The 24560-nt window shown below is 37.4% G+C and overlaps 1 protein-coding gene across 2 annotated transcripts in view; it reads right to left on the bottom strand.

The window, feature by feature from the left end:
- Positions 1-24560, bottom strand: part of DARS2 (aspartyl-tRNA synthetase 2, mitochondrial) — a 29753-nt gene that overhangs the window by 4436 nt on the left and 757 nt on the right. Inside the window, exons 2-13 of one of the 2 annotated variants that reach the window (XM_001493086.7) lie at positions 23828-23927; positions 22071-22137; positions 20151-20252; positions 19675-19770; positions 18077-18200; positions 17331-17377; positions 16580-16686; positions 15704-15773; positions 14534-14713; positions 13351-13458; positions 11943-12005; positions 1587-1739 (exon numbers count right to left, since the gene is read on the bottom strand). In XM_001493086.7, the coding sequence (XP_001493136.2) occupies positions 1587-1739; positions 11943-12005; positions 13351-13458; positions 14534-14713; positions 15704-15773; positions 16580-16686; positions 17331-17377; positions 18077-18200; positions 19675-19770; positions 20151-20252; positions 22071-22137; positions 23828-23927 (1217 nt within the window). The remainder of the gene's footprint in view (positions 1-1586; positions 1740-11942; positions 12006-13350; positions 13459-14533; positions 14714-15703; positions 15774-16579; positions 16687-17330; positions 17378-18076; positions 18201-19674; positions 19771-20150; positions 20253-22070; positions 22138-23827; positions 23928-24560) is intronic. The other variant, XM_014739540.3, reaches the window with a different exon arrangement.

Raw genomic sequence — 24560 nt, 5'->3', positions numbered from 1 at the left:
TGAATTAACCTCGTCTTCTGAAATAACCTCTTCTTCTAAAACTAGACTTTGTGGGTTAGAAATCTGGCTCCTCCACTTCCTAGCTGTGTGAGTGTGAGCAAGTTTTTAACCTCTGTGCCTCAGTTTTCTTATCTTCAAAATGGTAACAGTATGAGTACTTCTCTCATAGGGTTGGAATGAGGATTAAATGAGTTACTACATACAAAGTACTTAGGACAGTGCTGGGCAAATAGGAAGTACTTGATAACTACCAACTGTGATGCTCAGGGCTTCCCTGAGAAAGGGCAGTCACAACAGTGAAACACACCTGGAGACATGGATAGTGTTGCTTTGTGGCCTATTCCGTCTTACATTTAAATATGCACACAGAGCACTGTGATATTTTCAGAATGTTAATGTTATTCCTCGTAAGTCTGGTTTCCAGCATTCTTTCAAGAAAGACCCAGTAGGAATTAGAATGATACCTTCCTGAGAAAAGAACACCAGCAGTTTTGGTTCATACCAGGGGAAAGTTTAATAGTCTACTGAGTTTGCAGCAGCATTTTTATATAATACAAAGTCTCAAGTTGTTTTAAGAAATGCATTGAGGATCAAATTTGTAATTAAATAGCTTTCTTCATTCTACTATTGCAGGGGAAGGGAAAGACAGTGGATTACATTTAGCTTTGAAGCTGAACTCTGAGACTTTTCCTTTGAAAAAAGTAATGATAAATAAGTACAGTGTAAATACAAATTAGAAGAATGAACGTAACAAAGTACTAACTAGACAGTATTACTATAAAGAAACCATATTTTACTATAGTGCAAGAATGAATGTATAAAATAGTTAAGCCCTGGGGATGTAATGTACAGCATGGCAACTATAGTTAATAGACCGTATTGCATATCTGAAAGTTGTTAAGAGACTATATCTTAAAAGTTCTCATCACAAGAAAAAAAATCCTGTACCCACGTATGGTGGGTGACATGTTAACTGGACTTAACCTTTACAGTATATTTTCAATATTCATGTTTGCCTTTTATGCCACACTTTTTTATATTTTATAATGATCTCTAGAGCTAAATCCAGTCTTCATATATCCCCTGAAGTGCACGCAGCACTCACCACCTCCCAGCTGCCGCTCCTGAGGAAAAATGGTCCTGCCTCGACCAAGGAGGCCCAGGGGTGTCTGCCAGCCCAGCAGCCCCCAGCAGTCTCATCTGTCCCTCTGCATTTTCAGGAATGCATTATATACAAAAGTTTGGGACTATTAAATTTTCTTCATCTGCAAAACCTTGAAAATAAAACTATTTTGCCAAGGCTGTACAACGAATACCAGTAGCTCTCTACCTAAGTGGCTTTCCTAATCAGCCAGATCTAACCTGTGTGAGCAAGGCCAACGGAGGCTGGTGGTTGATGAAAAAAATTCTAGTTTTTCTACAATGCATTATAGGTTGCCAGAAGATATTCATTAACATAAAAACTCACGCAGAGCTGCTCCATTTTATGAAATTAACAGTCAATTTCAAAATGTACTGTGCACACAGGAGAAAAGAGGCATCATTTGGCATCAACAGCACAAACGTGTGGAGGTAATTTTTCTTACTGCTTTCCTGTGTTCTCCGGCAGTCAGCAGGATGACATCTTCCTCTTGGAGCTCCATTAGTCTGATTAGTTCCAAGCTTTGCTTTTCCAATATGAACTCAGCAACTGGAGAATTCCAGTGTCTACTGGCTTTCAGGAATACAGGTAAGACCTCCTGCAATACAAAAAAGACTCATTCACATTTTTTAAAAAGTGGGGTTGATTTCTTTTTCTCATAGTACAAAGACTCCTTGTTCCCAAGAGAAGAGAATCTATGTAAGATTACCTCTATTTCCTCCCTGAGCCCATTCAAAATGATACAAAAGGAATTTAAAAAAGTAATCTCACCATAATGGGAAAAAAAAAAAAAGGAATGAAGGGTGGGGAATGATATCAGCAGATAAGAGATTTCTATAAATTTCTGGCAGATTGCAAGTGAATGGAACAGGAATGATTAAAGAAGCAAGACACAGGAAGCTCTGGCCTAGAGGACATGGAACAGCCCCAGCACCACATGGAACTGACTTTACCCTGCGGAATCCTAGAGAGGCTCAGGGTTCTTACAGAGCCATGGGCCCCCAGGGTCATGGCCAATGGTCCTGATGCTCACCCTAAACTAACTAACCATTTACAAAAGCCCCTTTAAACAGCTTTTTAAATACTTCATTCTTAAATATGTACAATTAACAATCACCACACACTGAAGAAACCTTGTAGCATTAAAAAAAGAAAAAGAGAAAAAGGAAATGGAAATAAACAGAAAAGAATGACCCTAGAGAAAAAGAGATAGGTTACGGACCAAAAGAAGACCTGAATCCTGAAAGGCACTCAAAAAGATATTCTATCAATAAAAGCAAAATAAAACCTAATGAAAAAAAGCAAGACAGAGCTACTGAGGAATAAAAACATGATTTCTAAAGGAAAAAAAATCAACAGAGAAGGCGAAGAAATCTCCTAGAAAGAATAAAAAATACAAAGAAAGTGATGGGAAATGACATGGGAAAAAAAGAGACATGCAAGTTAGATAAAGGAGTCCAACATAAAACTAGTAGAAATTGAAAAAAGAGAGATGAGAGAAATGATGAGGTCAAAATAATTAGATAATAAAAGAATTTTCCATAGATGAATGATATGAGCTTTCATATTGAAAGGGCCCTTCAAGTGTGCAACACAATGAATGAGAAAAGACCCAAAACTACACAAAATGTGAAATTTAAGAACATTAAGAATCAGGAGGCTGAAAGATTGTAAAGTGAAAAAAATCAAGTCTACTATAATGAATAAATACACACAAACATCAGACTTCTCAATAGTACCACCAGATGTGAGAAGAAAATAAAGCAATGCCTTTGATGAGCTATGGCTGTGCTGATACTGTAGCCACCAGCCACATGTAGCTATTTAAATTTAAATTAATTAAAGTGAAATAAAATTAAAAATTCAGTTCCTTAGTTATACTAGCCACATTTCAAGCATTCAATAGCTATGCTGGCTAGTGGCTAACATATTGGATGATGCAGATATAAGACATTTCCATCATTACAGAAAGTTCTGTTGGACAGCACTGTTCTAAAGGGATATGACTGCCAATTCAGAATTTATACTAAGCCAAATTATTAATCAAGCATGAAGTTGTTTTTTTTTTTTTATAAAGATTTTAGGGGCCAGCCCCGTGGCCGAGTGGTTGGGTTTGCGCACTCCGATTTGGTGGCCCAGGGTTCAGATCCTGGGCGTGGCCATGGCACTGCTCATTAGGCCATGTTGAGGTGGTGTCCCACATGCCACAACTAGAAGGACCCACAACTAAAATGTACAACTATGCACTGGGGGGATTTGGGGAGAAAAAAGCAAGGGCAAAAAGAAAAAAAGAGATGGGCAACAGTTGTTAGCTCAGGTGCCAATCTTTAGAAAAGAAACAAAAAAGATTTTATTTTTCCTTTTTCTCCCCAAAGCCCCCAGGTACACGGTTGTGTATTTTAGTTGTGAGTCCTTCTAGTTGTGGCACGTGGGATGCCGCCTCAGCATGGCCTGATGAGCAGTGCCATGGCCGCGCCCAGGATCCACACTGGCAAAACCCTCGGCTGCCAGAGAAGAGCATGTGAACTTAAACACTCAGTGATGGGGCTGGCGCCAAGCATGACGTTTTGGACATAAAGACATTTCTAGACATATAAGAACTCAGAAAGTTTCTCTCTCACATGCTTTCTTAGGCAGTGACTTGAGGATATACTCCAGCACAGACAAGAAAGAGGAGGATCTGGGGTCCAGAAAAAGAGTGGGTTTAACTCAGAAGAGAAATGTAGAAAAGGTCCAGAAAGACAGCTGTGCAGAAGGTAGAGTAATAACTAGTTAAAGGCTTGTGTATGTGCACCTCTTCTCTCACTGCAGGAAGTTAACAGATAAAGTTTAAAATGGAACGTAAAAAAAAAAAAAAAAAAAAGGAGCATGTAGACATATTTCTAAAACAGAGACACCCTGGTGTGGGATTGGAGTGGAGTGAGTTACAGCAAACACTTATTGCATTGACTTATTGACACTTCTTTAGTATTTGTTATTTTAACCATGTGTATTCAGCATATTGCTAAAAATTAATAAACATATTAAAAACAATTTAAACCAAATTAAGTGAAAATTTATTTTTAGAGGCCGGCCCCATGGCCGAGTGGTTAAGCTTGTGTGCTCCACTTCAGCGACCCAGGGTTTCGCTGGTTCGGATCCTGGGCGTGGACATGACACCACCTATCAGGCCACGCTAAAGCGGCATCCCACATGCCACAACTAGAAGGACCTACAACTAAGATATACAACTATGTACTGGGGGGACTTGGGGAGAAAAAGTAGGGAAAAAAAAAGAGGATTGGCAACAGTTGTTAGCTCAGGTGCCACTCTTTAAAAAAAAAAACCTTATTATTAGGGGCCGGCTCTGTGGCTGAGTGGTTAAGTTCGCGTGCTCTGCTGCAGTGCCCCAGGGTTCGGATCCTGGGCATGGACATGGCACCGCTCGTCAGGCCACACTGAGGTGGCGTCCCACATCCCACAACTAGAAGGACCTGTAACTAAGATATACAACTATGTACAGGGGAGGTTTGGGGAGATAAAGCAGGAAAAAAACCCCACCTTATTATTAAATTAAAAAAGAAGTAGTACCTATTTGTTACACAAAAATTCAGGAAATTAGGGAAGTAAAAAAGAAAAGAGAAGAAGAAAAGAAGAAAACGTAATAGTCCCATCAACTAAAAGCTGAAAAGTTAACCTTCAGGCTTATTTCTTGGTCCTGTGATTCCTAGAAGCAGATTTCAAACACTAGTAAAATTAAAATAAAGAAACAAAATTGGGAGATATAGGTTGCCAATTTTGAATTTTATCAAGGGCATAAAACAAACTCAAAATATCATCTACTATTACCATCATTTCATAAAGGAAAGAACATTTCTACAGCAAAAACCAAGAAGTAAAGATAGTCCTTTAAATTCATTTAACTTTATGAAAAGCTTTTTACATTGCCCTGATTTTTCTCATTTCGCCTTGACCAATTTTGGAAATCACTATCCTAATCCCCTCCTCTCCCCTCCTCTTCCCTCCCCTGTCTTTCTTTCTCAAAGGGAAAAATCCCTTTGAACCTGAGGTATGAGGTTTGGGATGTGGTGGTGGTAGAGGTGGGGAGTTCATTTTCAATACACAAATACAGTGTTTTTACACGGTTATGATCAGTGTCTATATATAATTCTGTATTCTCCTTTTCTTACAGATCATTACAACATGAACATTTTTCCCATATTACAAACTCCTAGTAGACAAAGTTTTAAGAAGAAACTTTAATATTAATTTTTTTATTCTACCTCAGTTTATTAAATCATTCCCATATGCTTTCATTTTTTTCCTGTTATAAATGATAATGTGATGAGCACAAAGTCTCCTCATATTTAAGATCCTTTCTTTAAAGTATATCACAGAAAATTACTGACTCAAAGAGCAGGACCATTTTTAAAGTTAGTCATTCCAAAATGGCCAAGGCAATTGACACTTCCAGTGACAATGTAAGAATTCCCTACTCCTGTTCCTCCTTGTTTTAGTTCCACCAGTCACCAAGCCAAGAACACAAAATGTGTCTGTCAAAGGTGTACTCAGAATTTAAAAAAGGGTATGGGAAGAACAAAGAATACAGGATTTCTTTCATACTTGTCTTGCCTTCATTTAAACCTTGAGCACATGGGGCTGTATTTATTTTCCTAACTAAATTAAAGTATCTTTGTTTATTTAATGACACTATAATTGCACTTTCACATTCTTTTTTTTTTTAAACATTTTATTTTTCCTTTTTCTCCCCAAAGCCCAATACATAGTTATATACTTTTAGTTGTGGGTCCTTCTAGTTGTGGCATGTGGGATGCCACCTCAGCATGGCCTCATGAGCGGTGCCATGCCTGCACCCAGGATCCGAACCAGCAAAACCCTGGGCTGCCGAAGCAGAGCGCGCGAACTTAACCACTTGGCCATGGGGCCAGCCCCATACTTTCACATTCTGATTAATGGTGAATTCAACCATCTAAGTTGAAGTCTTAGAGTTATACCCAGGGGAAAGCTAACTTTAAAAATAAAAAGAAGAGAGTGACATCAGCATCATGGCATAGTGAGTTGTTCCTTTTGTCTCTCCTAAGTTACAACTAAATGGACATTCATTAACCAGCAGAGGATTCCCTGCACAACACTACAGGACATCTGAGAGATCCATGCAGCTGTGCATCTAGAAGAGGTGGACTGGATCACTGGAAGGCAGTGGAACTAGGTGAGTGCACCCCTCTCCATCCCCGGCGGCAGTGAGCCAGGGTGCAGATCCTCACACAGTAGCCAGCCTGGGGAGACTGTAAGTGGAGGTGTGGGCAGCCTGGCCCACACAAATGCTTTCAGTGTGGTAGCCTGGTCCACGGAAGTGCCCACTGAGGTGCGGTGGCCACGCCCATGGGAATGCTCTCCACCGAGTAGTGGCTTAGACTTCACGAAGGTGACTGCCTGCCAAGCATGGCACAGGTGAGAAGGCAGCCCACCTGCTAAGAGGTCACCCCTCCTGTGGAGCACAGCAGCTCGTGGGACCCACCAAGTGGTGGCTCAGTCCCCGCGTAGGTGCCCCTCCCGCCCAGCGCAGCAGCTCAGCCAGTCCCTTGCTGAGCACAGCAGGTTCCTCCTGTGTGAGGGTGACCTACCCACTGAGCAAAAGAGGCCTCCCTACAGTGCGTGACCTGACTGTCCAGTACAGAGGCCCTGTCCACATGACTGCAATCTGCAGAGCAGCTGCAGCCAGTTGGGGAAAACGCAGAGCAGCCCTACCCACACAACTTCCAAAAGATGGGGTGGGGTCAGAAAACAAAGCCCCTACTGGCCCCCAGTGGTGGAAGGAGGAATCTGTGACCTGATAGTACCACAAATAAGCCAGCAAAGGATCAATTCATCAAATACCATGAAGCACTACAGGAACACTTCAGACCAGAAGGAAAATGACAAGTCTCCAGAAACCAATCCTGAAATCACAGAAATTTACAATCTAAATGACAGAGAATTTAACATAGTCATACAGAAACTCAACAAGTTACAAGAAAACTCAGAAAGACAGTTCAATGAGCTCAAGAATAAAATTAATGAGTAGAAGGAATACTTCACCAAATAGACTTAAGCTCTAAAAAAGCCCCAAACAGAAATCCTGGAGATGAAGAACACAATTAATGAGATTAAAAAAAAATCTAGAAACCATAAAAGACAGAGTTAACATTATGGAGGATAGAATTAGTGATTTAGAGGATAGAAATATAGATATGCCTCAGGTGGAGGAGGAGAGAGAACTGAGAATTTTAAAAAGTGATGAAATTCTTTGAGAAATATCTGACTCAATTAGGAAAAGCAATTTAAAGATTATAGGTATTCTAGAGGGATAAAAGAGGGAGAAAGGAGCAGAGAGCTTGTTCAAAGAAATAGTAGCTGAGAACTTCTTAAACCTGGGGAAAGGAGTCGACTTACAAGTACATGAAGCCAATAGAACTCCTAATTACATCAATACAAAATGATCTTCTCCAAGGCATATATTAAAACTGGCAAGTCAATGACACAGAAAAAATATTGAGGACAGCAAGGCAGATAAGACAATACTCCAAGCAAATGGCAAGCAAAAGAAAGCAGGTGTTGCCATACTTACAGGAGACAAAGCAGACTTCAAGATAAAAAAAAGACAATGAGAGACAAAGAAGGGAAGTATATAATGATAAAAGGGACATTCCACCAAAAGAACATAAGACTTATGAATATATATGCACCTAACACAGGAGCACCAAAGAGGCCCCAAAGTATATAAAGCAACTATTAATACCTAAAGGGAGAAACTGACAGCAATACAATAATAGTAGGGGACCTCAACACCCTACCTACATCAATGGATAGATCATCCAGACAGAAAGTCAACAAGGAAACAGTGGCCTTAAATGAAATACTAGACCAGATGGATTTAATACATAGAGAACATTCCATCCAAAAACAGCAGAATACACATTCTCAAAGAAAGACTATATGTTGGGAAACAAAGCAAGCCTCAGTAAATTTAAGAAGATTGAAATCATATCAAGCATCTTTTCTGACCATAATGCTATGAAACTAGAATTCAACTGTGAAAGTCACAAATATGTGGAGACTAAACAACATGCTACTTAACAACCATTGGATCAATGAAGAAATCAAAGGAGAAAACAAAAAAATACCTAGAGACAAATGAAAATGAAAACACAACATACCAGCTCTTATGCAATGCAGCAAAAGCGGTAGTAAGAGGGAAATTTATAGCAATACCTCAACAAACAAGAAAAATTACAAATAAGTAATCTTAAACTACACCTAACAGAACTAGAAAAAGAACAAACAAAGCCCAAAGTCAGCAGGAGGAGAGAAATAATAAAAATTAGAGCAGAAATAAATGAAATAGAGACTAAAAAAACCAATAGAAAGGATCAGTGAAACTAAGAGCTGGTTCTTTGAGAAGATAAACAAAACTGACAAACCTTTAGCCAGACTTACTAAGAAAAAAAGAGAGAAGGCTCAAATAAATTAAATTAAAAATGAAAGAGGAGAAATTACAATGGATATTACAGAAATACAAAGGATTACAAGAGAATACTTTGAAAAACTGTATGCCAACAAATTGGATGACCTAGAAGAAATGGATAAATTCTTTGACTCATACAACTTCCCAAAACTGAATCAAGAAGAAATAGAGAATTTAAATAGACAAATCACAAGTAAAGATATTGAAACAGTAATCAAATACCTCCAAAAAAACAAAAATCCAGGCCCCAATGGCTTCTCTGGAGAATTCTACCAAACATCCAAGAAGATCTAATATCTATACTTCCCAAACTATTCCAAAAAATGGAAGAAGACAGAACACTTCCTAACTCATTCTATGAGGCCAGCATTACCCTGATATGGAAACCAGACAAGAGTACACAAAGAAGGAAAAGTTCAGGTTAATATCACTGATGAACACGCATGCAAAAATCCTCAACAAAATATTAGCAAACCATATACAGCAAGACATTAAAAGGATCATACACCATGATCAAGTGGGATTTATTCCAAGGACGCAGAGATGGTTCAGCATCCACAAATCAATCAATGTGATATGCTATATTAACAAAACGAGGAATAAAATTCAAATGATCAATTAAATAGATGCAGAGAAAGCATTTGACAAAATCCAACATCCACTTAGGATAAAAAATCTCAATAAAATGGGTATAGAAGGAAAGCACCTCAACATAATAAAGGCCAAATATGACAAACCCACAGCTAACATCATACTCAGCATTGAAAAACTGAAAGGCATCCCTCTGAGAACAGGAACAAGACACGGGTGCCCACACTCATCACTCCTTTTCGACACAGTACTGGAGGTTTTGGCCAGAGCAATTAGGCAAGAGAAAGAAATAAAGGGTAGCCACATTGGAAAGGAAAAATTGAAACTCTTGCTGTTTGTGGATGACAGGATCCTATACATAGAAAACCCTAAGGAATCCACCAGAAAACTATTAGAAATAATCAACAACTACAGCAAAGTTGCAGGGTACAAAATCAGCTTACAAAAATCAGTTGTATTTCTATACACTATTAACAAACTAGCAGAAAGAGAATTCAAAAATATAATCCCATTTACAATCGCAAATTCATAGGGAACAACAAAAGACTCCGAATAGCTAAAGCAATCCTGAGAAAAAAGAACAAAGATGCAGGCATCACAATCTCTGACTTTAAAACATACTACAAAGCTATAATAATCAAAACATCATGGTACTGGCACAAAAACAGACACGTAGATTCAATGGAACAGAACTGAAAGCCCTTGGGCTGGCCCTGTGACTGAGTGGTTAAATTTGTGCGACCTGCGTTGGCAGCCCAGGGTTTTGCCAGTTCAGATCCCGGGTGAGGGCATGGCACCACTTGTCAGGCCACTTTGAGGAAGTGTCCCATATGCTACAACTAGAAGGACCCACAACTAAAATATACAACTACATATTGGGGGGATTTGGGGAGCAAAAGCAGAAAAAAAAAAAGAAGATTGGCAACAGTTGTTAGCTCAGGTGCCAAACTGTAAAAAAAGAAAAAAAAAAAAAAACGGAAAGCCCAGAAACAAAACTGTACATCTATGCACAGCTAATCTTTGACAAAGGAGCCAAGAACATACAATAGAGAAAGGAAAATCTCTTCAATAAATGTTGGTGGGAAAACTGGACAGCCACACAGCCACATGCAAAAGAATGAAAGTAGACCATTACCTTACACCATACACAAAAATTAACTCAAAATGCATTAAAGACTTGAATATAAGACCTGAAACCATAAAACTCTTAGAAGAAAAAATAGGCAGTACACTCTTTGACATTGGTCTTCACAGCATCTTTTCAAATACGATGTCTACTCAGGCAAGGGAAACAAAAGAAAAAATAAACTAATGGGACTACATCAGACTAAAGAGCTTCAGCAAGGCAAAGGAAACCAGGAACAAAACAAGACAACCCATCAATTAGGAGAAACTATTTGCAAATCATATATCCGAGAAGGGGTTAATCTCCAAAATATATAAAGAACTCAACAACTCAACAACAAACAAACAACTCGATGAAAAGACGGGCAGAGGGAACTGGCCCAGTGGTGCACTGGTTAAGTTCGCATGTTCCGCTTGGGCAGCCTGGGGTTCGCCGGTTTGGATCCTGGGTATGGACCTATGCACCGCTTGTCAAGCTGTGCTGTGGCAGGCATCCCACATATAAAGTAGCAGAAGATAAGCATGGATGTTAGCTCAGGACCAGTCTTTCTCATCAAAAAGAGGGGGATTGGCGGCAGATGTGAGCTCAGGGCTAATCTTCCTCAAAAAAAAAAAAAAGAAAAGGGCAGAGGATACGAACATACATTTTTCCAAAGAAGCACATGAAAAGATGTTGAACATCACTAATTTTTAGGAAAATACAAATCAGAACTACAACAGATATCACCTTAAACCTATCAGAATGGCTGTAATTAACAAGACAAAAATAACAAGTGTTGGAGAGGATGTGGAGAAAAGGGAACCCTCATACACCGCTGGTGGGAATGTAAACTGGTGTAGCCACTATGGAAAACATACGGAGATTTCTCAAAAAATTAAAAATAGAAACACCATATGATCCAGCTATCCTACTACTGGGTATTTATCCAAAGAACATGAAATTAACAATATAAAGAGATTTATGCATCCCTATGTTTATTGCAGCATTATTCACAATAGCCAAGATGTGGAAGAAATGCAAGTGTCCATCGACTGATGAATGGATAAAGAAGATATGGTACATATATATATGATGGAATACTACTCAGCCATAAAAAAGGACAAAATCATGCCATTTGTGACAACATGGATGGATCTTGAGGGTATTACGTTAAGTCAAATAAACCAGACAAAGACAAACACCATATGATTTCACTCATATGTGGATAATAAACAAACACATGGATAAAGAGAACAGATTAGTGGTTATCAGAGGGTAAGAGGGTAGGGGGGGTGAGTGAAAGGGGTAAAGGGGCACATATGTATGGTGACGGATAAAAACTAGACTATTGGTGGTGAGCAAGAGGCAATCTATACAGAAACTGATATACAATAATGTACACCTGAAATTATACAATGTTATACACCAATATAACCTCAATAAAAATTTTAAAAATAATAATAAAAAAGAAAAACAAAAAGAAAGCGATCTGAAATAAGAAGACTCTCAAAACTAATGATACGGTAGGAGATCAAGCAATTAGTCAAAAATATTGAATCCCTAAAAGAAAGAAAAAAAAACTGCTCTAATTAACTTCTTACCTGATTAAAATGGTCAGCTGCAACTTTTCTAATGGACTCAATGTCTTTCCTTTTCAAGTATTTCTGATGAAAAAAAATCAAAGTAAACTCATTAATATGATGCTAAGCTTCATAAACATGTTTAAGATATCAAATGGGTACAAATCTATTTTGCATCTTTCCATCATCATAGTAGGATTCAATAAAAATTTAATTTCTGTTGTGAAATGAAAAGACTTTAAAGCTTGTTACTGGGCTTATTTTTTTCCATTGGAAAAAATGCAGCTCTCATTGGAAATAGCTGTGAATGTATTCCACAGAGGATCCTGCACATGTAATATGAAAGATAAGTGTTCAAAATAAATCTTTACAACTGAATTGTGAAAGAAAAAATAACTTTGAGATCAATAAGAGCATTCAGAATTTGATATTTCAGGTTTCTTAAAATTCTTTATATCTTACTTTTTCTAAGTTATCTCTATGTCTAAGTGAGAGACTACGGTTATTACTATTATCTCCACATCTTTCTAAGTGAGACACTATGGTTATTACCATTAACTAATATTCATGGGGCACTTAACTAGGTATGAGAAATATAAATGGTAAAAACATGCTTCACAGTCCTGCAGTTCCTATAATCTACTTGGGAAGAACGGATATACTCAAATTGGGGGAAATAATAATTATAGTCAATATATGTTATACTAAGCTTACCTTAACACCTTCACTATGTCTGGACTGGAATATGGATACCAGATTACTTTCCACTGAACATATGAAGTGAATAAAAAGCAATGAGACTGAATTCTTAGCCCCATTAATATACTAATATGGTTATGTATCCAAATGAATACAGTCTTTCAAAATAGTAATCTTATTCAAAACACTTTTGGAACTCCTCTTATTAAATTACCTTCAAAGTAAGTGTACTAACTACAGAAAACAGATGTGTCTTGTTACTTTAGCGTCAACGCTTGCCCAGCCCAAGCATTCTCTCTCTCTCCTACCCGCATTTCCCTTTCACAGCTCCACCTCCTTTCTCTTCCCCTGTTGTTAATGCAACCTAGACGAGAGCCCTTAGAAGACCAAGAAACAATATGCAAGGGCTATGCTGGAGCTGATATGGGCGGAGAGCCTTTGGACAAAGTAAGGCTGGAGACAGAATACTGAATATTACTGTATGCTCCTCACTGGTGGAAATCATCCCAAGTGAAGTAGAGAAGTACCGTATAGCATTGTTTAAAAGGAAAAAAACCTCTAGATCTCGAGTGTAAACTCATATTCATAAGGTTTTATTGTACTCTATGTTATAGTTTTAGGGACACCATTAGACTTTATATAAAAAATAAGTACTCTTAATTAAAGAGAATTATTCTTTCTGAAGTGTAATATACATTCTAGAGAAAACCCAGAATTGTATTCCACTTACTGCTCCTTCAGGGATACGTATGGCTTTAACGGTTCCTTTGGGTTTACTGAGCACATCCTGAAGAAATCTAACCTCTGTGTTTCTGAACACATCACTGATATCTACAATCTGGAAAATGAGTTAAAAAAAAGGGTAACTAAATGTAAAGTAATTTTTATCTCAAAACATTTTATAAACAAAATTTTAAAGAAGAAAGTAGATGTTAAGTTAACATTTATCGAGTGTATTCATAGAGAGTTTACCATGGGTTAGGCACTATGACAAGTGTTAATGTCTAATGTATACTTCATTTGTATTAATTCATTCCATTCGTACAAGAGTATAAGGCAGGTCCTCTTATTATCCTCAGTTAATAGTTGAGGAAACCAAGGCACAGAGAAGGAAGTAACTCGCCCAGATGACAGAGCCAATAAGCGGCAGAGCCAGAATTTAACCTAAGTAGTCTGACTTAAGACACACTATTCCACATTACAAAAGGGGAAACAAGGAGTACTCAAGTTGGCAGCTGCAAGTAGGCAGTTATGACTTTTTGTGTATTGTATTTTTTTCCATTCTAAGAACTGGGCACTGGCTCTTCACAGCCCTGGCAGAATTCAACTTCTAAGAGATTTGCACTGGTGACTGAGATATAGAAATGTCACAAGCATTACAGACACAAAGGGCTACTGCTCTTAAGAGCAAAGAATGCGAGGCTTGCTGATGGAAACTGCTCTTCATAAATTCTACCCTTATCCTTAGTTAAACTGTGAAGATCTTCATAATGTGAACAAATGTTTCCAAATGTTTGAGCTCTTTACAGACCAGGGAAAAAGAACCAAAACCTCTTAACTGTTTACCTTTCAGGTGTCATTTTAGCTTAAGAAAAATTGAAGAGGAAAAAAATAGGGTTTTTTTCTTTTTCCTTCAGTTACCATTCATGTCCATACAATTAATAACTTGTCAGTAATAAAAACTTTATAACAAGAACCTTGCCCTTGGAAACTGGTCTTGGAACACAGTAGATAGAAAGTATTGTAATGCTAACAAGCTGTTGTTCTCTCCTGCTGTAGCTTGGTAACAACAGTGGCAAAAAGCTGAAGTAACAACAAAAAATACAGTGTGTAACTGGTTGTAAATTTCAAAGCGGTTCGAAAGACTGCAAGACTATTTGAGGGCAGAGTCCTGAAAAAGTCAAGAGAAGTACCTTCATCCCAAAGCGAGTGTCGGGTTTATCAGTTCCATAGGTGGCCAACGCCTCAGCAAAAGTCATAGAAGGAAAAGGAACCACCACAGGATCTTTGTCCCTGGGCCAGGAATACTGGAGCAAACCCTCAATCAGACTCTGGATCCCAGTCTGGTCTACAAAAGACATCTCTATGTCAATCTGAAACCAAAATAATATACAGAACTAACTTGAACAGCTGCAGTATTAATATGTACATATTTATATATTTCTCTGGTTTCAAGTTACCATAGGATTCCGCACATAAATACTTAATACATGAGGGGGGATAAATATTATTGTATATCTGTTTTATGTCAGGCACTGTGCTAATGCTTTACACACATCAACTTGTTTAGTTCCAACAACTGTCTCACGGCTCACGGCTCAGAGAGGCTAAGTAACCTGGCTGTCTACGTGCAGTTAGGAAGCAGTGAAGCTACATTTGATCCCAGGTGTGTCTAGCTCCAAAGGTGATGATTTCTGCACTTTACCACACTGATGAATATGCTAGCATACAGAAAATAAATCGCTTTGACGAGTCCACTGATTAGATAAATAGGTTAAATATCAACATACAGAATGGTTGTTTTTAATGTACAATAGATTTAAGAACTTTAATCATGACCATTAAAACACTGTAGGAATCTCTGGCATTCCTTTGCTGATGACCATACTCCTTATAAAAAGGACACATGAAATGGATAAAAAATTAAATAATTAGCACCTCGGCTGCAGGCTAGTTTAATTAAATATCTGATGGATAGGGGCTGTCCCGGTGGTGCAGTGGTTAAGTTTGCACGCTCCCCTTTGGTGGCCCAGGGTTCGCCGGTTAGGATCCCGGTTGTGGACATGGCACTGCCTGGCAAGCCATGCTGTGGTAGGCGTCCCACATATAAAGTGGAGGAAGATGGGCATGGATGTTAGCTCAGGGCCAGTCTTCCCCAGCAAAAAGAGGAGGATTGGCAGCAGTTAGCTCAGGGCGAATCTTCCTCAAAATAAATAAATAAATAAAAATAAATAAAAAATAAATACATATCTGATGGATAAAATGTAATGAGAAGTAGAGTATGTATAATTACCATGCAGGTCTTAAAATACAGTTTCAGGCTTGCTACTGCCAAGTAAGAGACAATAAATATGACTTAGTACCTGAGTAAACTCAGGCTGTCTGTCTGGTCTTGACCCTTCATCTCGATAACATCGGGCAACCTGAAAATATCTACAATTGAAAAATAGCTTTAATTCAGTCATGATTCTAGGAAGACGCACATACTTTTCCCCAAGAGTTCAATTAACATAAGTTCATGGCTTATGAAATAAATTAATAATGATATTTAAAGGACATAAGAAATTTTAAACTTGTTTATGATGCTCTAATCTCATCAGATACACAGCTGACCCATAAGAAGTTAACTATTCTATATATTGGTTTTAAAAATATACAATGGCACCTTTGGATATTCATATACTACACTGGCATGCAAGGCAGTCCATGCTTCTTTATACATACTCTTTGCATCAGCCAAATTGAAATACTTATTGCCCCATGAATCCACCTGAGCTTTCCTGTGCTATGCCATTCCAACTCTCATCTTGATCTGCTGAAATGCAGCTCTGTCCTAGAAGGCCTAGCTCACAAAGTTTTCAATATTTTCCCAAACAATATAATTTCAAACCTCTTAAGACCTAGATTACAACTCTCAATGCACTTATATTTTGGTTTATGTCACAACTGGTCTTATTTATTTCCCTATTCTGCCTTACCAGATTCATTAACTCCTTGAGAGCAAAACCTGTTCTTTTTTGTTTTTAATCTCCTGCTGCATCTACTAGCATAGAGCTTTGCACACAGTGGCTACCCAATAAATATTTACTAAATGATGACTACACATTTTTAGAGTATTTTACAAGTACTTTCTAAACTGTCTTACCTTTTCTAGCCTTCTTTTAAGAGATCAGACAACTTTGTGTTTCCTTTTTTTCTCTTTTCCTTTACTGACAACTACTAGCAGAAAGAGAACTCACCTGTCTAAACCACCGACCATCAGAAGCTGCTTAAACTGTTGAGGACTCTGAGGGAGAGAATAAAACTTCCCAGGTTCCCTGGATGGTACTACAAACTCTTTTGCACCCTTTTAGTGAGAAAGAGGGAGAGCAGATATTATTTAAAAAAACAAACCCAAGGACTGATAGAAGTTGATACTTCTATCAATGAAAATAACTAAAGAGCAGAGTTCCCATGATGACAGAGATCATCTCTTGCTCATCATTTAGTTCCTCAAAAGGCACGCACATAGTAGGCTTTAAATAATGTTTGCACACAGCAGGTATTAAATGTACACTTGTTGAAATGAATTCCCAATTCTGTTATTAGCTAACAGAATTTAGTGCGTCAACTCCTATTCAAGTAATTCCTAACTGCTTTCCTAAATCAAACTAGTTTGATAAGCCATAGACGGCATAAATAGATTAAACATCAATGTTTAGAAATGTCAGTTCTTAATGAACAAGGGATATGTTTTTAAGGAACCAATTCATTATTGATTTGTATCTATAAACCTCAAGGGAAAGAAAACTCATGTAGAATAAAAGGATTCTGACTCAAAATACTAACCCATATAATTTTCTCAACTCTTAAGAAAACCTTGTTACTGTGATCATCCTAAGGCAGTAAAATAAATAAAAGAAATACAACCAAGTGAATATAAAAGCAAAGTGGTTCAGTTTCATAGCTAATAGGACATTATTAACAGGCTAATTTAAGGACTATACATACCCCTGGAGTCTTCTTAAATAATGTTGGTGTTTCTATATCCACAAACCCTAAAAAGAGAGAAACATCAGGATAGGAATTTGTCAAATATGATGTCTATGGACAGTCCAACAAATCTGAGGCTATCCTTTAACTAGGAATTTTGACTGAAATAAGTTACCACACCTATTGGTACTAGTTTCTACAAATCCAAGAAGGAAGCTTAGGATTTTCATAAAATCCTATTCTGTTCTGAAAGTTGATACTTTTGTCATGAAATAATTGTATTTGACAGATTCTTGTCTACTGACCTGTTCTGGTTTGCTAAATGTTCTGCTAGGGTAGCAAAAATAACACAAATACTCTGATAGGAAAAACCCAGGACTGGTTGAAGAGTCTAATTTAACTCACATGACATTTCTGAGGTGCCAACAAATGATACACAAATATGATAAATTAAGAAAACCTACACATAACAGCCAAAGAGCTGTCCTACCTTCAGCAGTGATAGAAAATATATTTAAACAATGAAACAGGCACTATCACCTTTAAAAGGCTATATTTGTGATCCAGTAGGGAATTAAATTATGCTCTAGGACAAAATATCTGGAAATTAAGCTTTCTTCAAAAACTGCTTTACACACTGAGTGAATTCCAGACCTCTGGCAACATCTGATCCACTGATGCTAAGGAGAGGATACAAAAAAACTGCTGAATAAAACAGAAGAGATGCTAAAAAGCTCCAAAGAACAGTGAGGTATTTCCCTTACCATGTAGATTACAGAGATATTCCCGCATTTTCATGACCATCTGAGACCTCAGCCGCAGGTTATACTGCATTTGGAAGCTACGCAAGTCTAAGTAGCGATACTGCAAACGAAGAGCCTCTGTTTTCTAAACAAATGTAAAGATTTTTTATGTTTAAATATTTTTAAAATATTGAAAAGATATTAACTTTAGATACAGAAGTTGAATTTTCAAACACTTTCTATCTTTAGCTTCCACCATTTGTGTATACAACACCATCCTTAATTCATACAACTTCTAAGTTTGTTACTAGTACAGATTTTACATTTTTTATTACTCATTATTAATATCACCCTTCATTATTGAAATTTCTCTACCTTACTAAACATTTATCCATTCCTTTAAACCTATAGTTGTCTCAAAAAAAAATTAAACATTTCAAACATCTTTTAAAAATACACACCAGAGTAAAAACAGCTACGACTTTGTCACCTGAAAGGGACGACAAGTGTAAGAAATGCAAGGGAACAGGAGAGAGAATCGCCAGGCTGCACTGGCAGGAACATGGTGAGGTTTGCTTATTGTCAAGGCTGTAAATCTCTGCATCCTTCTTTGTGCTGAGAGCCTTTTAAAAAAGTCCTTTCCCCGGAATAACTTATTTCTTTGAGACTAGAAATAGAAATAAAAGAACTATCTGTCACTTCTCTTTCTGAAAGCTTATCTGGGGGAAAAACTGTATATTTTATTTTTTTTTTTATAACAAGGTCAGGTCTGTAATTATACTTCTTTTTTGAATGAAAAGATTAAGTATTGGGAACTTAAAGGTAAGACTAAGTGGCTATGCAATTAATTTAAAAGTCCCTTTATATGCAGGTCTACAACTGTAGATACTTGTAACAAAGCTAAAAATTATGTGGGTGTACTTACCCAGTGCTGTCTAGCTCATCAGTCCCTCAAACTTAGGCAAAGAAAAATTACAGTAATCATATTTATATGCTTAGGAAGTCTAGCAAACATTTTATCACTGTTAGAGGCTTAAACTCAATAGATGCAGGATCTCCTTTGCCATTTGGTCATTTCCAAGCTAGACATAACTTCCTTTCAAAATGTCAAACAATAGCAACAAAAAAACTTGAACAAAACAACACAAGTCTTAAAGATAGAACCATGTTTCACGCTGTCTGAAAAAGCAGTCTAGGTGTTTAGGAACTGCAGCAGCTAATGAACTGTTGCTATTTAAGAATAGATCACAAAGACATTGTAGAACTAACAGAACCATTCAGGACACATCTACAGTCACACCTTGCTTAACAACAAGGATATGTTCTGAGAAATGCATCAGTAGGCGATTTTGTTGTTGTGCAAATAGTATAAAGTGTATTTACACAAACCTAGATGGTATAGCCATTATACACCTAGACTATCTGGTACTAATCTTATGGGCCCACCATCATATATGGGGTCCGCTGTCGACTGAAACATCGTTACATGGTGCATGACTGTACAATAAAGTGCTGAATTTTGTAGAAGTTAAATTTCTTGTTTAAAAGACTCTGAAAACACTTTCATTGTCATCAACATTTTCTAGATATTCTATTTTATTAATAACAGAGGATGGCACCTTCACAAAGTCCTTAATTTCAAAAGGCAGCTTCTTGCAGGAATTCAGAAGTTCGGCTGTTTTAACTTTGATTTCAATCTCACCTGTTGGCATTTTCTTAAAGAGAGAGAGAGAGAGAGACACTTATTTTAAAAATCACTCATCAGGACACGAACACGATGAACACTTGTAAAACACATGCATTTATTTACATATGTAAAATGTATGGGTGCTTATAGTGTGTAGTCTAAAGCATAAATGTCTGCATGATTTTGACATTCTTTTGCAATCTGTGGCTGAGGTGCTTTTAAACAAATGTCTTAATGTGCATATTTATATAAGTATATATGTTTGTAGTGAAGATTTTGAAATCTGTAGGTTCATTCATAGAATGCCAGATGTCTAATAGGTGCTCAGTCTCTGATGCCTGAATGTGTAGATAGACAATGCAAATGTACACAGGTAAAATTTACACAGACAGTTTCTAAACTACTAACTGGATTCTCTTGTCCTGGAGGTCGGGAAATGACTGTCCCAGACACCCGCACCACAGATTCCACAGGGGCTTCACATAAAATCTTCTTCACAGAAGCAGCCGACTACAAAAATAAGATGGGAAAACAGTTCCAAAAACCAAATGAACTTAAAGGAATCTGTAGTAAGTGTAGTCTGTGGTTTAGAAAAATGTTAATATCCATAGCTTAATTGCCATAAACACTGGGGCTGCCCTTAATGACTTTATTAAAGAATTTGGTAAACTGCATCCCCGTTTTGACTCCATATAACACAGAAAGCAAAACTATTAGCTAAGAGTTTTAACATTTTTTTTTTAAAGGAAAATAAGGAGAAGAACGGCTTAATGCAAACAAGCCCCACATACTTTAAAGGCATCTTCTCCAGGGTTAGTCTTAGGGACAGTTAAATCCAATAGCTATAACGGAGTCCAAAGTGAAAGGAGTGCTCCTGGATTAGCTATGCTCATCTCTGGATCCTGTCCCTGAAAGATAATTCATTGCTCTTTACTTATTTCAAACGGTAAGAGCTGAGCAAATAATATTTTTCTTCAGCATACAAGCATTTGTAAACATTACCACAATAGAAACCAATGCTGTCCAACAAGCATGACAAGAGTTCTTTATTTTATCTAATTTTAATGGTAATTATTTTTTGAGCAGGTAGTACCTTCACATGGCTCAAAATTCAAAGGGTACAAATAGATATATGGTAAAAAGTCTCCCTCCTATCCGTGTCCTCCAGCTCCTTAGTTTCCCTCACCAGAGGTACCCAGTGTGACCAGATACTTATGTATCCTTCCAGGGCCATTTCATAACATACATACGCATATGCATGCCCTTGTTCTTACAGATAATAGCACTCTACATGCTCTGCTGTATCTGTCTTTTCTTCTAACAATATACCTTGGATTTTTTTCCATATTAGGACATACAGAGCTTCTTCAATCTTTTTTCTATGGCTGTAAGGATGTACACTACTTTTTATACCAGTCTTTTATTGGGGAACATCTAGGTTGTTCCCAGTTTTTTTCTATTAAAAATAATCTTCGGGGCTGGCCCAGTGGCGCAATAGTTAAGTTCACATGTTCTGCTTTGGCAGCCTGAGGTGTGCCAGTTTGGATCCCGGGTGCAGACCTACCCACCACTTAGCAAGCCATGCTGTGGCAAGTGTCCCACATAAAAAGTGCAGGAGGATGGGCACAGATGTTAGCTCAGGGCCAATCTTCCTCAGCAAAAAGAAGAGGATTGGTGGCAGATGTTAGCTCAGGGCTAATCTTCCTCCAAAAAAAAAAAAAATCCTGCAATGAATAACCTTTACGTCATTTTGCATCTGTGTAAGTTCAGGTGTGATTGACTAGACGGGGAATGAATGGTTCAAAGGACATATGCATTTATAATTTTGAAATTGCCAAACTGTCCTGCACAGAGTTAGTGCCAATCTGTATTCCCTCCAAGACTCTATGAGTACTTGTTTTCCCAAACACAGCATGCTGTCAATCCAGTGTATTAAAAATAACAATTCTGGGTAGTTTTAATTCACATTTCTCTATCTATGAGTGAGGTTGGGCATATTTTCAAATGTCTATAAGCCATTTATATTTTCTTTTCCATAAATTTTATGTTCATATCCTCGGTTCATATTTCTATGTGGTCATTGGTCTTTTTTTTTTTATTTGTAGTAGCCTTTTAGATATTAGAGAAATTAGCCCTTTGTCTGTGATACGAGCTACACATCCTTTTCCTCAGTTTGTCATCTGCCTTAGTGTTGGTTATGGTAGTTTTTAGTTTTCACTAACAAACTTCTGAATTTAAAACTTCAAACATACGTAGCCAACATACTGAGTTTATTCTAACCACAGCCATCAAAGAGGCTTCAGATAACACTAGGAGCCCTTCTATTACCTCATCCTGGGGAATGACAAGTTGAATAAGCCCGTGGAAATCTCTGAGGACCAGGAAGGTGTTTTGCCTGATTAATGAAGAAAATGAACATGTTAGGATAAAATCTCTGAGCCCAAAATGTAAGCAGGCAAAACAAATTAAACAAACAAAAACCCGTGCAATCTCTCATGTTCCTTTTTATAATAAATAATTATGTGCTTTCATTGGCTACATTCATGCAATTGCTATCTGTGTAGCTTATTAATGAAAAAGCAGACTTTTTTCATTTTCAATTTCAATTTTTTTTTTAAGATTTTATTTTTTCCTTTTTCTCCCCAAAGCCCCCCAGTACACAGTTGTATATTCTTCGTTGTGGGTCCTTCTAGTTGTGGCATGTGGGACGCTGCCTCAGCATGGTTTGATGAGCAGTGCCATGTCCGCGCCCAGGATTCGAACCAACGAAACACTGGGCCGCCTGCAGCGGAGCGCATGAACTTAACCACTCGGCCACGGGCCAGCCCCTCAATTTCAATTTTTATTGGCTATATATATAGCTCACTAATGTTACCCTGATGGCTTATTAATGAAAAGGCAGATTTTTTCTTAATTTTTAATTTTCATTGGCTTAAATCTTTATAAGAAAATTTTATTAAATTTGCAAACTTTCCACATATTAAAACCTGGAGATAATGTTTAAGGCATTAGAAATATCTGATTGATCATTTTTGAAACATAACAATATAAGGTCTTCGGGCTGGCCCTGTGGCCAAGTGGTTAAGCTCGCGTCTTCCGCTTCGGCGGCCCAGGGTTTTACTGGTTTGGATCCTGGGTGCAGACATGGCACCACTCATTCGGCCATGCTGAGGCAGCATCCCACATGCCACAACTAGAAGGACCCACAGCTAAAATATACAACTATGTATGGGGGGGATTTGGGGAGAAAAAGCAGAAGGAAAAAAAAAGAAGAAGATTGGCAACAGTTGTTAGCTCAGGTGCCAATCTTTAAAAAAAATAAATGTTCTAAACAATATAAGATCTTTTCCTTAAAAAAAAAGATACAATCTAAAATTTTCTAGAAGAGGTCCAACTACTAATTTAATACCTCTATAAGCCATCAAAAGTTCCCCCAAATCTCAACATTTTAGCATTCAATCTACATTTCTCATACTGTCCTTAGTACCAGGAAGAGGTACAGAAAGCCTCCTCAGATTTTGAGTTCAGGGGCTAAAGTCACCACATTTACGGGTCAAATATCCATCCATTTGGGGCACGTTCTTTATGAAGGTCTTTATATTCTTTAGGAAGGCTACACAATCTATGTTTTTTGGATCTCTTCATTGTGAATTAATGTACCATTCAGATATGTTCTGGAATACAGAGATGAACAAGAACAAAGAAATGGACTCAGATAATCTTAAGGAATCATTATTCATGTTTTTAGGCTTGATCTCTATCTAAACATAGAATAAAATAAGCTTTTTCATGCTATTGAAGCTTAAAAGCTGGCCCATTCCCAATTACTGGTCCTAGGAAGTCTTCAACCTTAGTAACCCAAGGGACATTTCAGTCCATTGGTGGATCGCACTTCATTGTATTCAACAGATGTTACTGGTACTTACTGAGAGTAACACTATTTGGGTCTTTCAAAACAAAAACTAACCTAAAATTAAAACGTTGCAAAGCTTTTATTCTTCTGACTGGTTGAAAATTAATAAAGGTTTGGAATTGCCTTAGGAAAACCACCACCATGCATTCTTAAACCACCTGCCTCAATTCACCTTCGGTATTGAATCCATCCAAACAAGGTGACTTCTTGGCCTAAGTGAGAAGAACGCAACTCTCCACACGTGTTGGTCCGGGCAACAAAGCTACTGAATTCTTTAAAAAAGAAAGGAGAAAAAGGTAAGATTAAAAATATATCATTTGCAAACTGCTTTAAAAATACAGACTCAATTACATCATTTTAGGTCTTTCATGTCAATGGATGAAATTTATAAAGCAAGCCGAAGTAAGTAATTTGATTCAATCACTATTAAATTTACCTGCAAATGTGTCAAAGCCATGTGTGTAACTGTCTTAATGTAAATTTTTGCCTTGTGTTAGGAAATCTAAATTTTTTTGATCACCTTGTATTTGCCTTGACCTAAAATTACCCTATTCTTAATAGTGCACATTGCTTACCAAAATGAAACAGGATGTTAGGAATTACAGAAGTTTGATGGTGTAGTAACTAGCTTTAGTACAAATCTAGAGTGAAATAGTCACTTGTATACTAAAAAATACAATTCAAAGTATTCTCAAGTGTGAAAGAATTTTTTAGGCTGCCTATTAGTAGCATCAACTAAAAGTAGAATAGCCTATCCATGTGGCTACTTTTCTGGTCGTTCTAAACACCAAGGAAAAACCTACATTATATGGAATGAAGAAAGTGAATGATCTGCTTCTACACATAAGGCTATCCAGTTAAGACTAGGGGAAAATGGAATAAAGGGCCTCTAGGTGCAGAAAACA

The sequence above is a fragment of the Equus caballus genome, chromosome 5, assembly GCF_041296265.1.
Source record: "Equus caballus isolate H_3958 breed thoroughbred chromosome 5, TB-T2T, whole genome shotgun sequence".
In the NCBI taxonomy this organism is placed as follows: Eukaryota; Metazoa; Chordata; class Mammalia; order Perissodactyla; family Equidae; genus Equus; species Equus caballus.
This window is presented reverse-complemented; position numbering and strand designations above follow the sequence as displayed.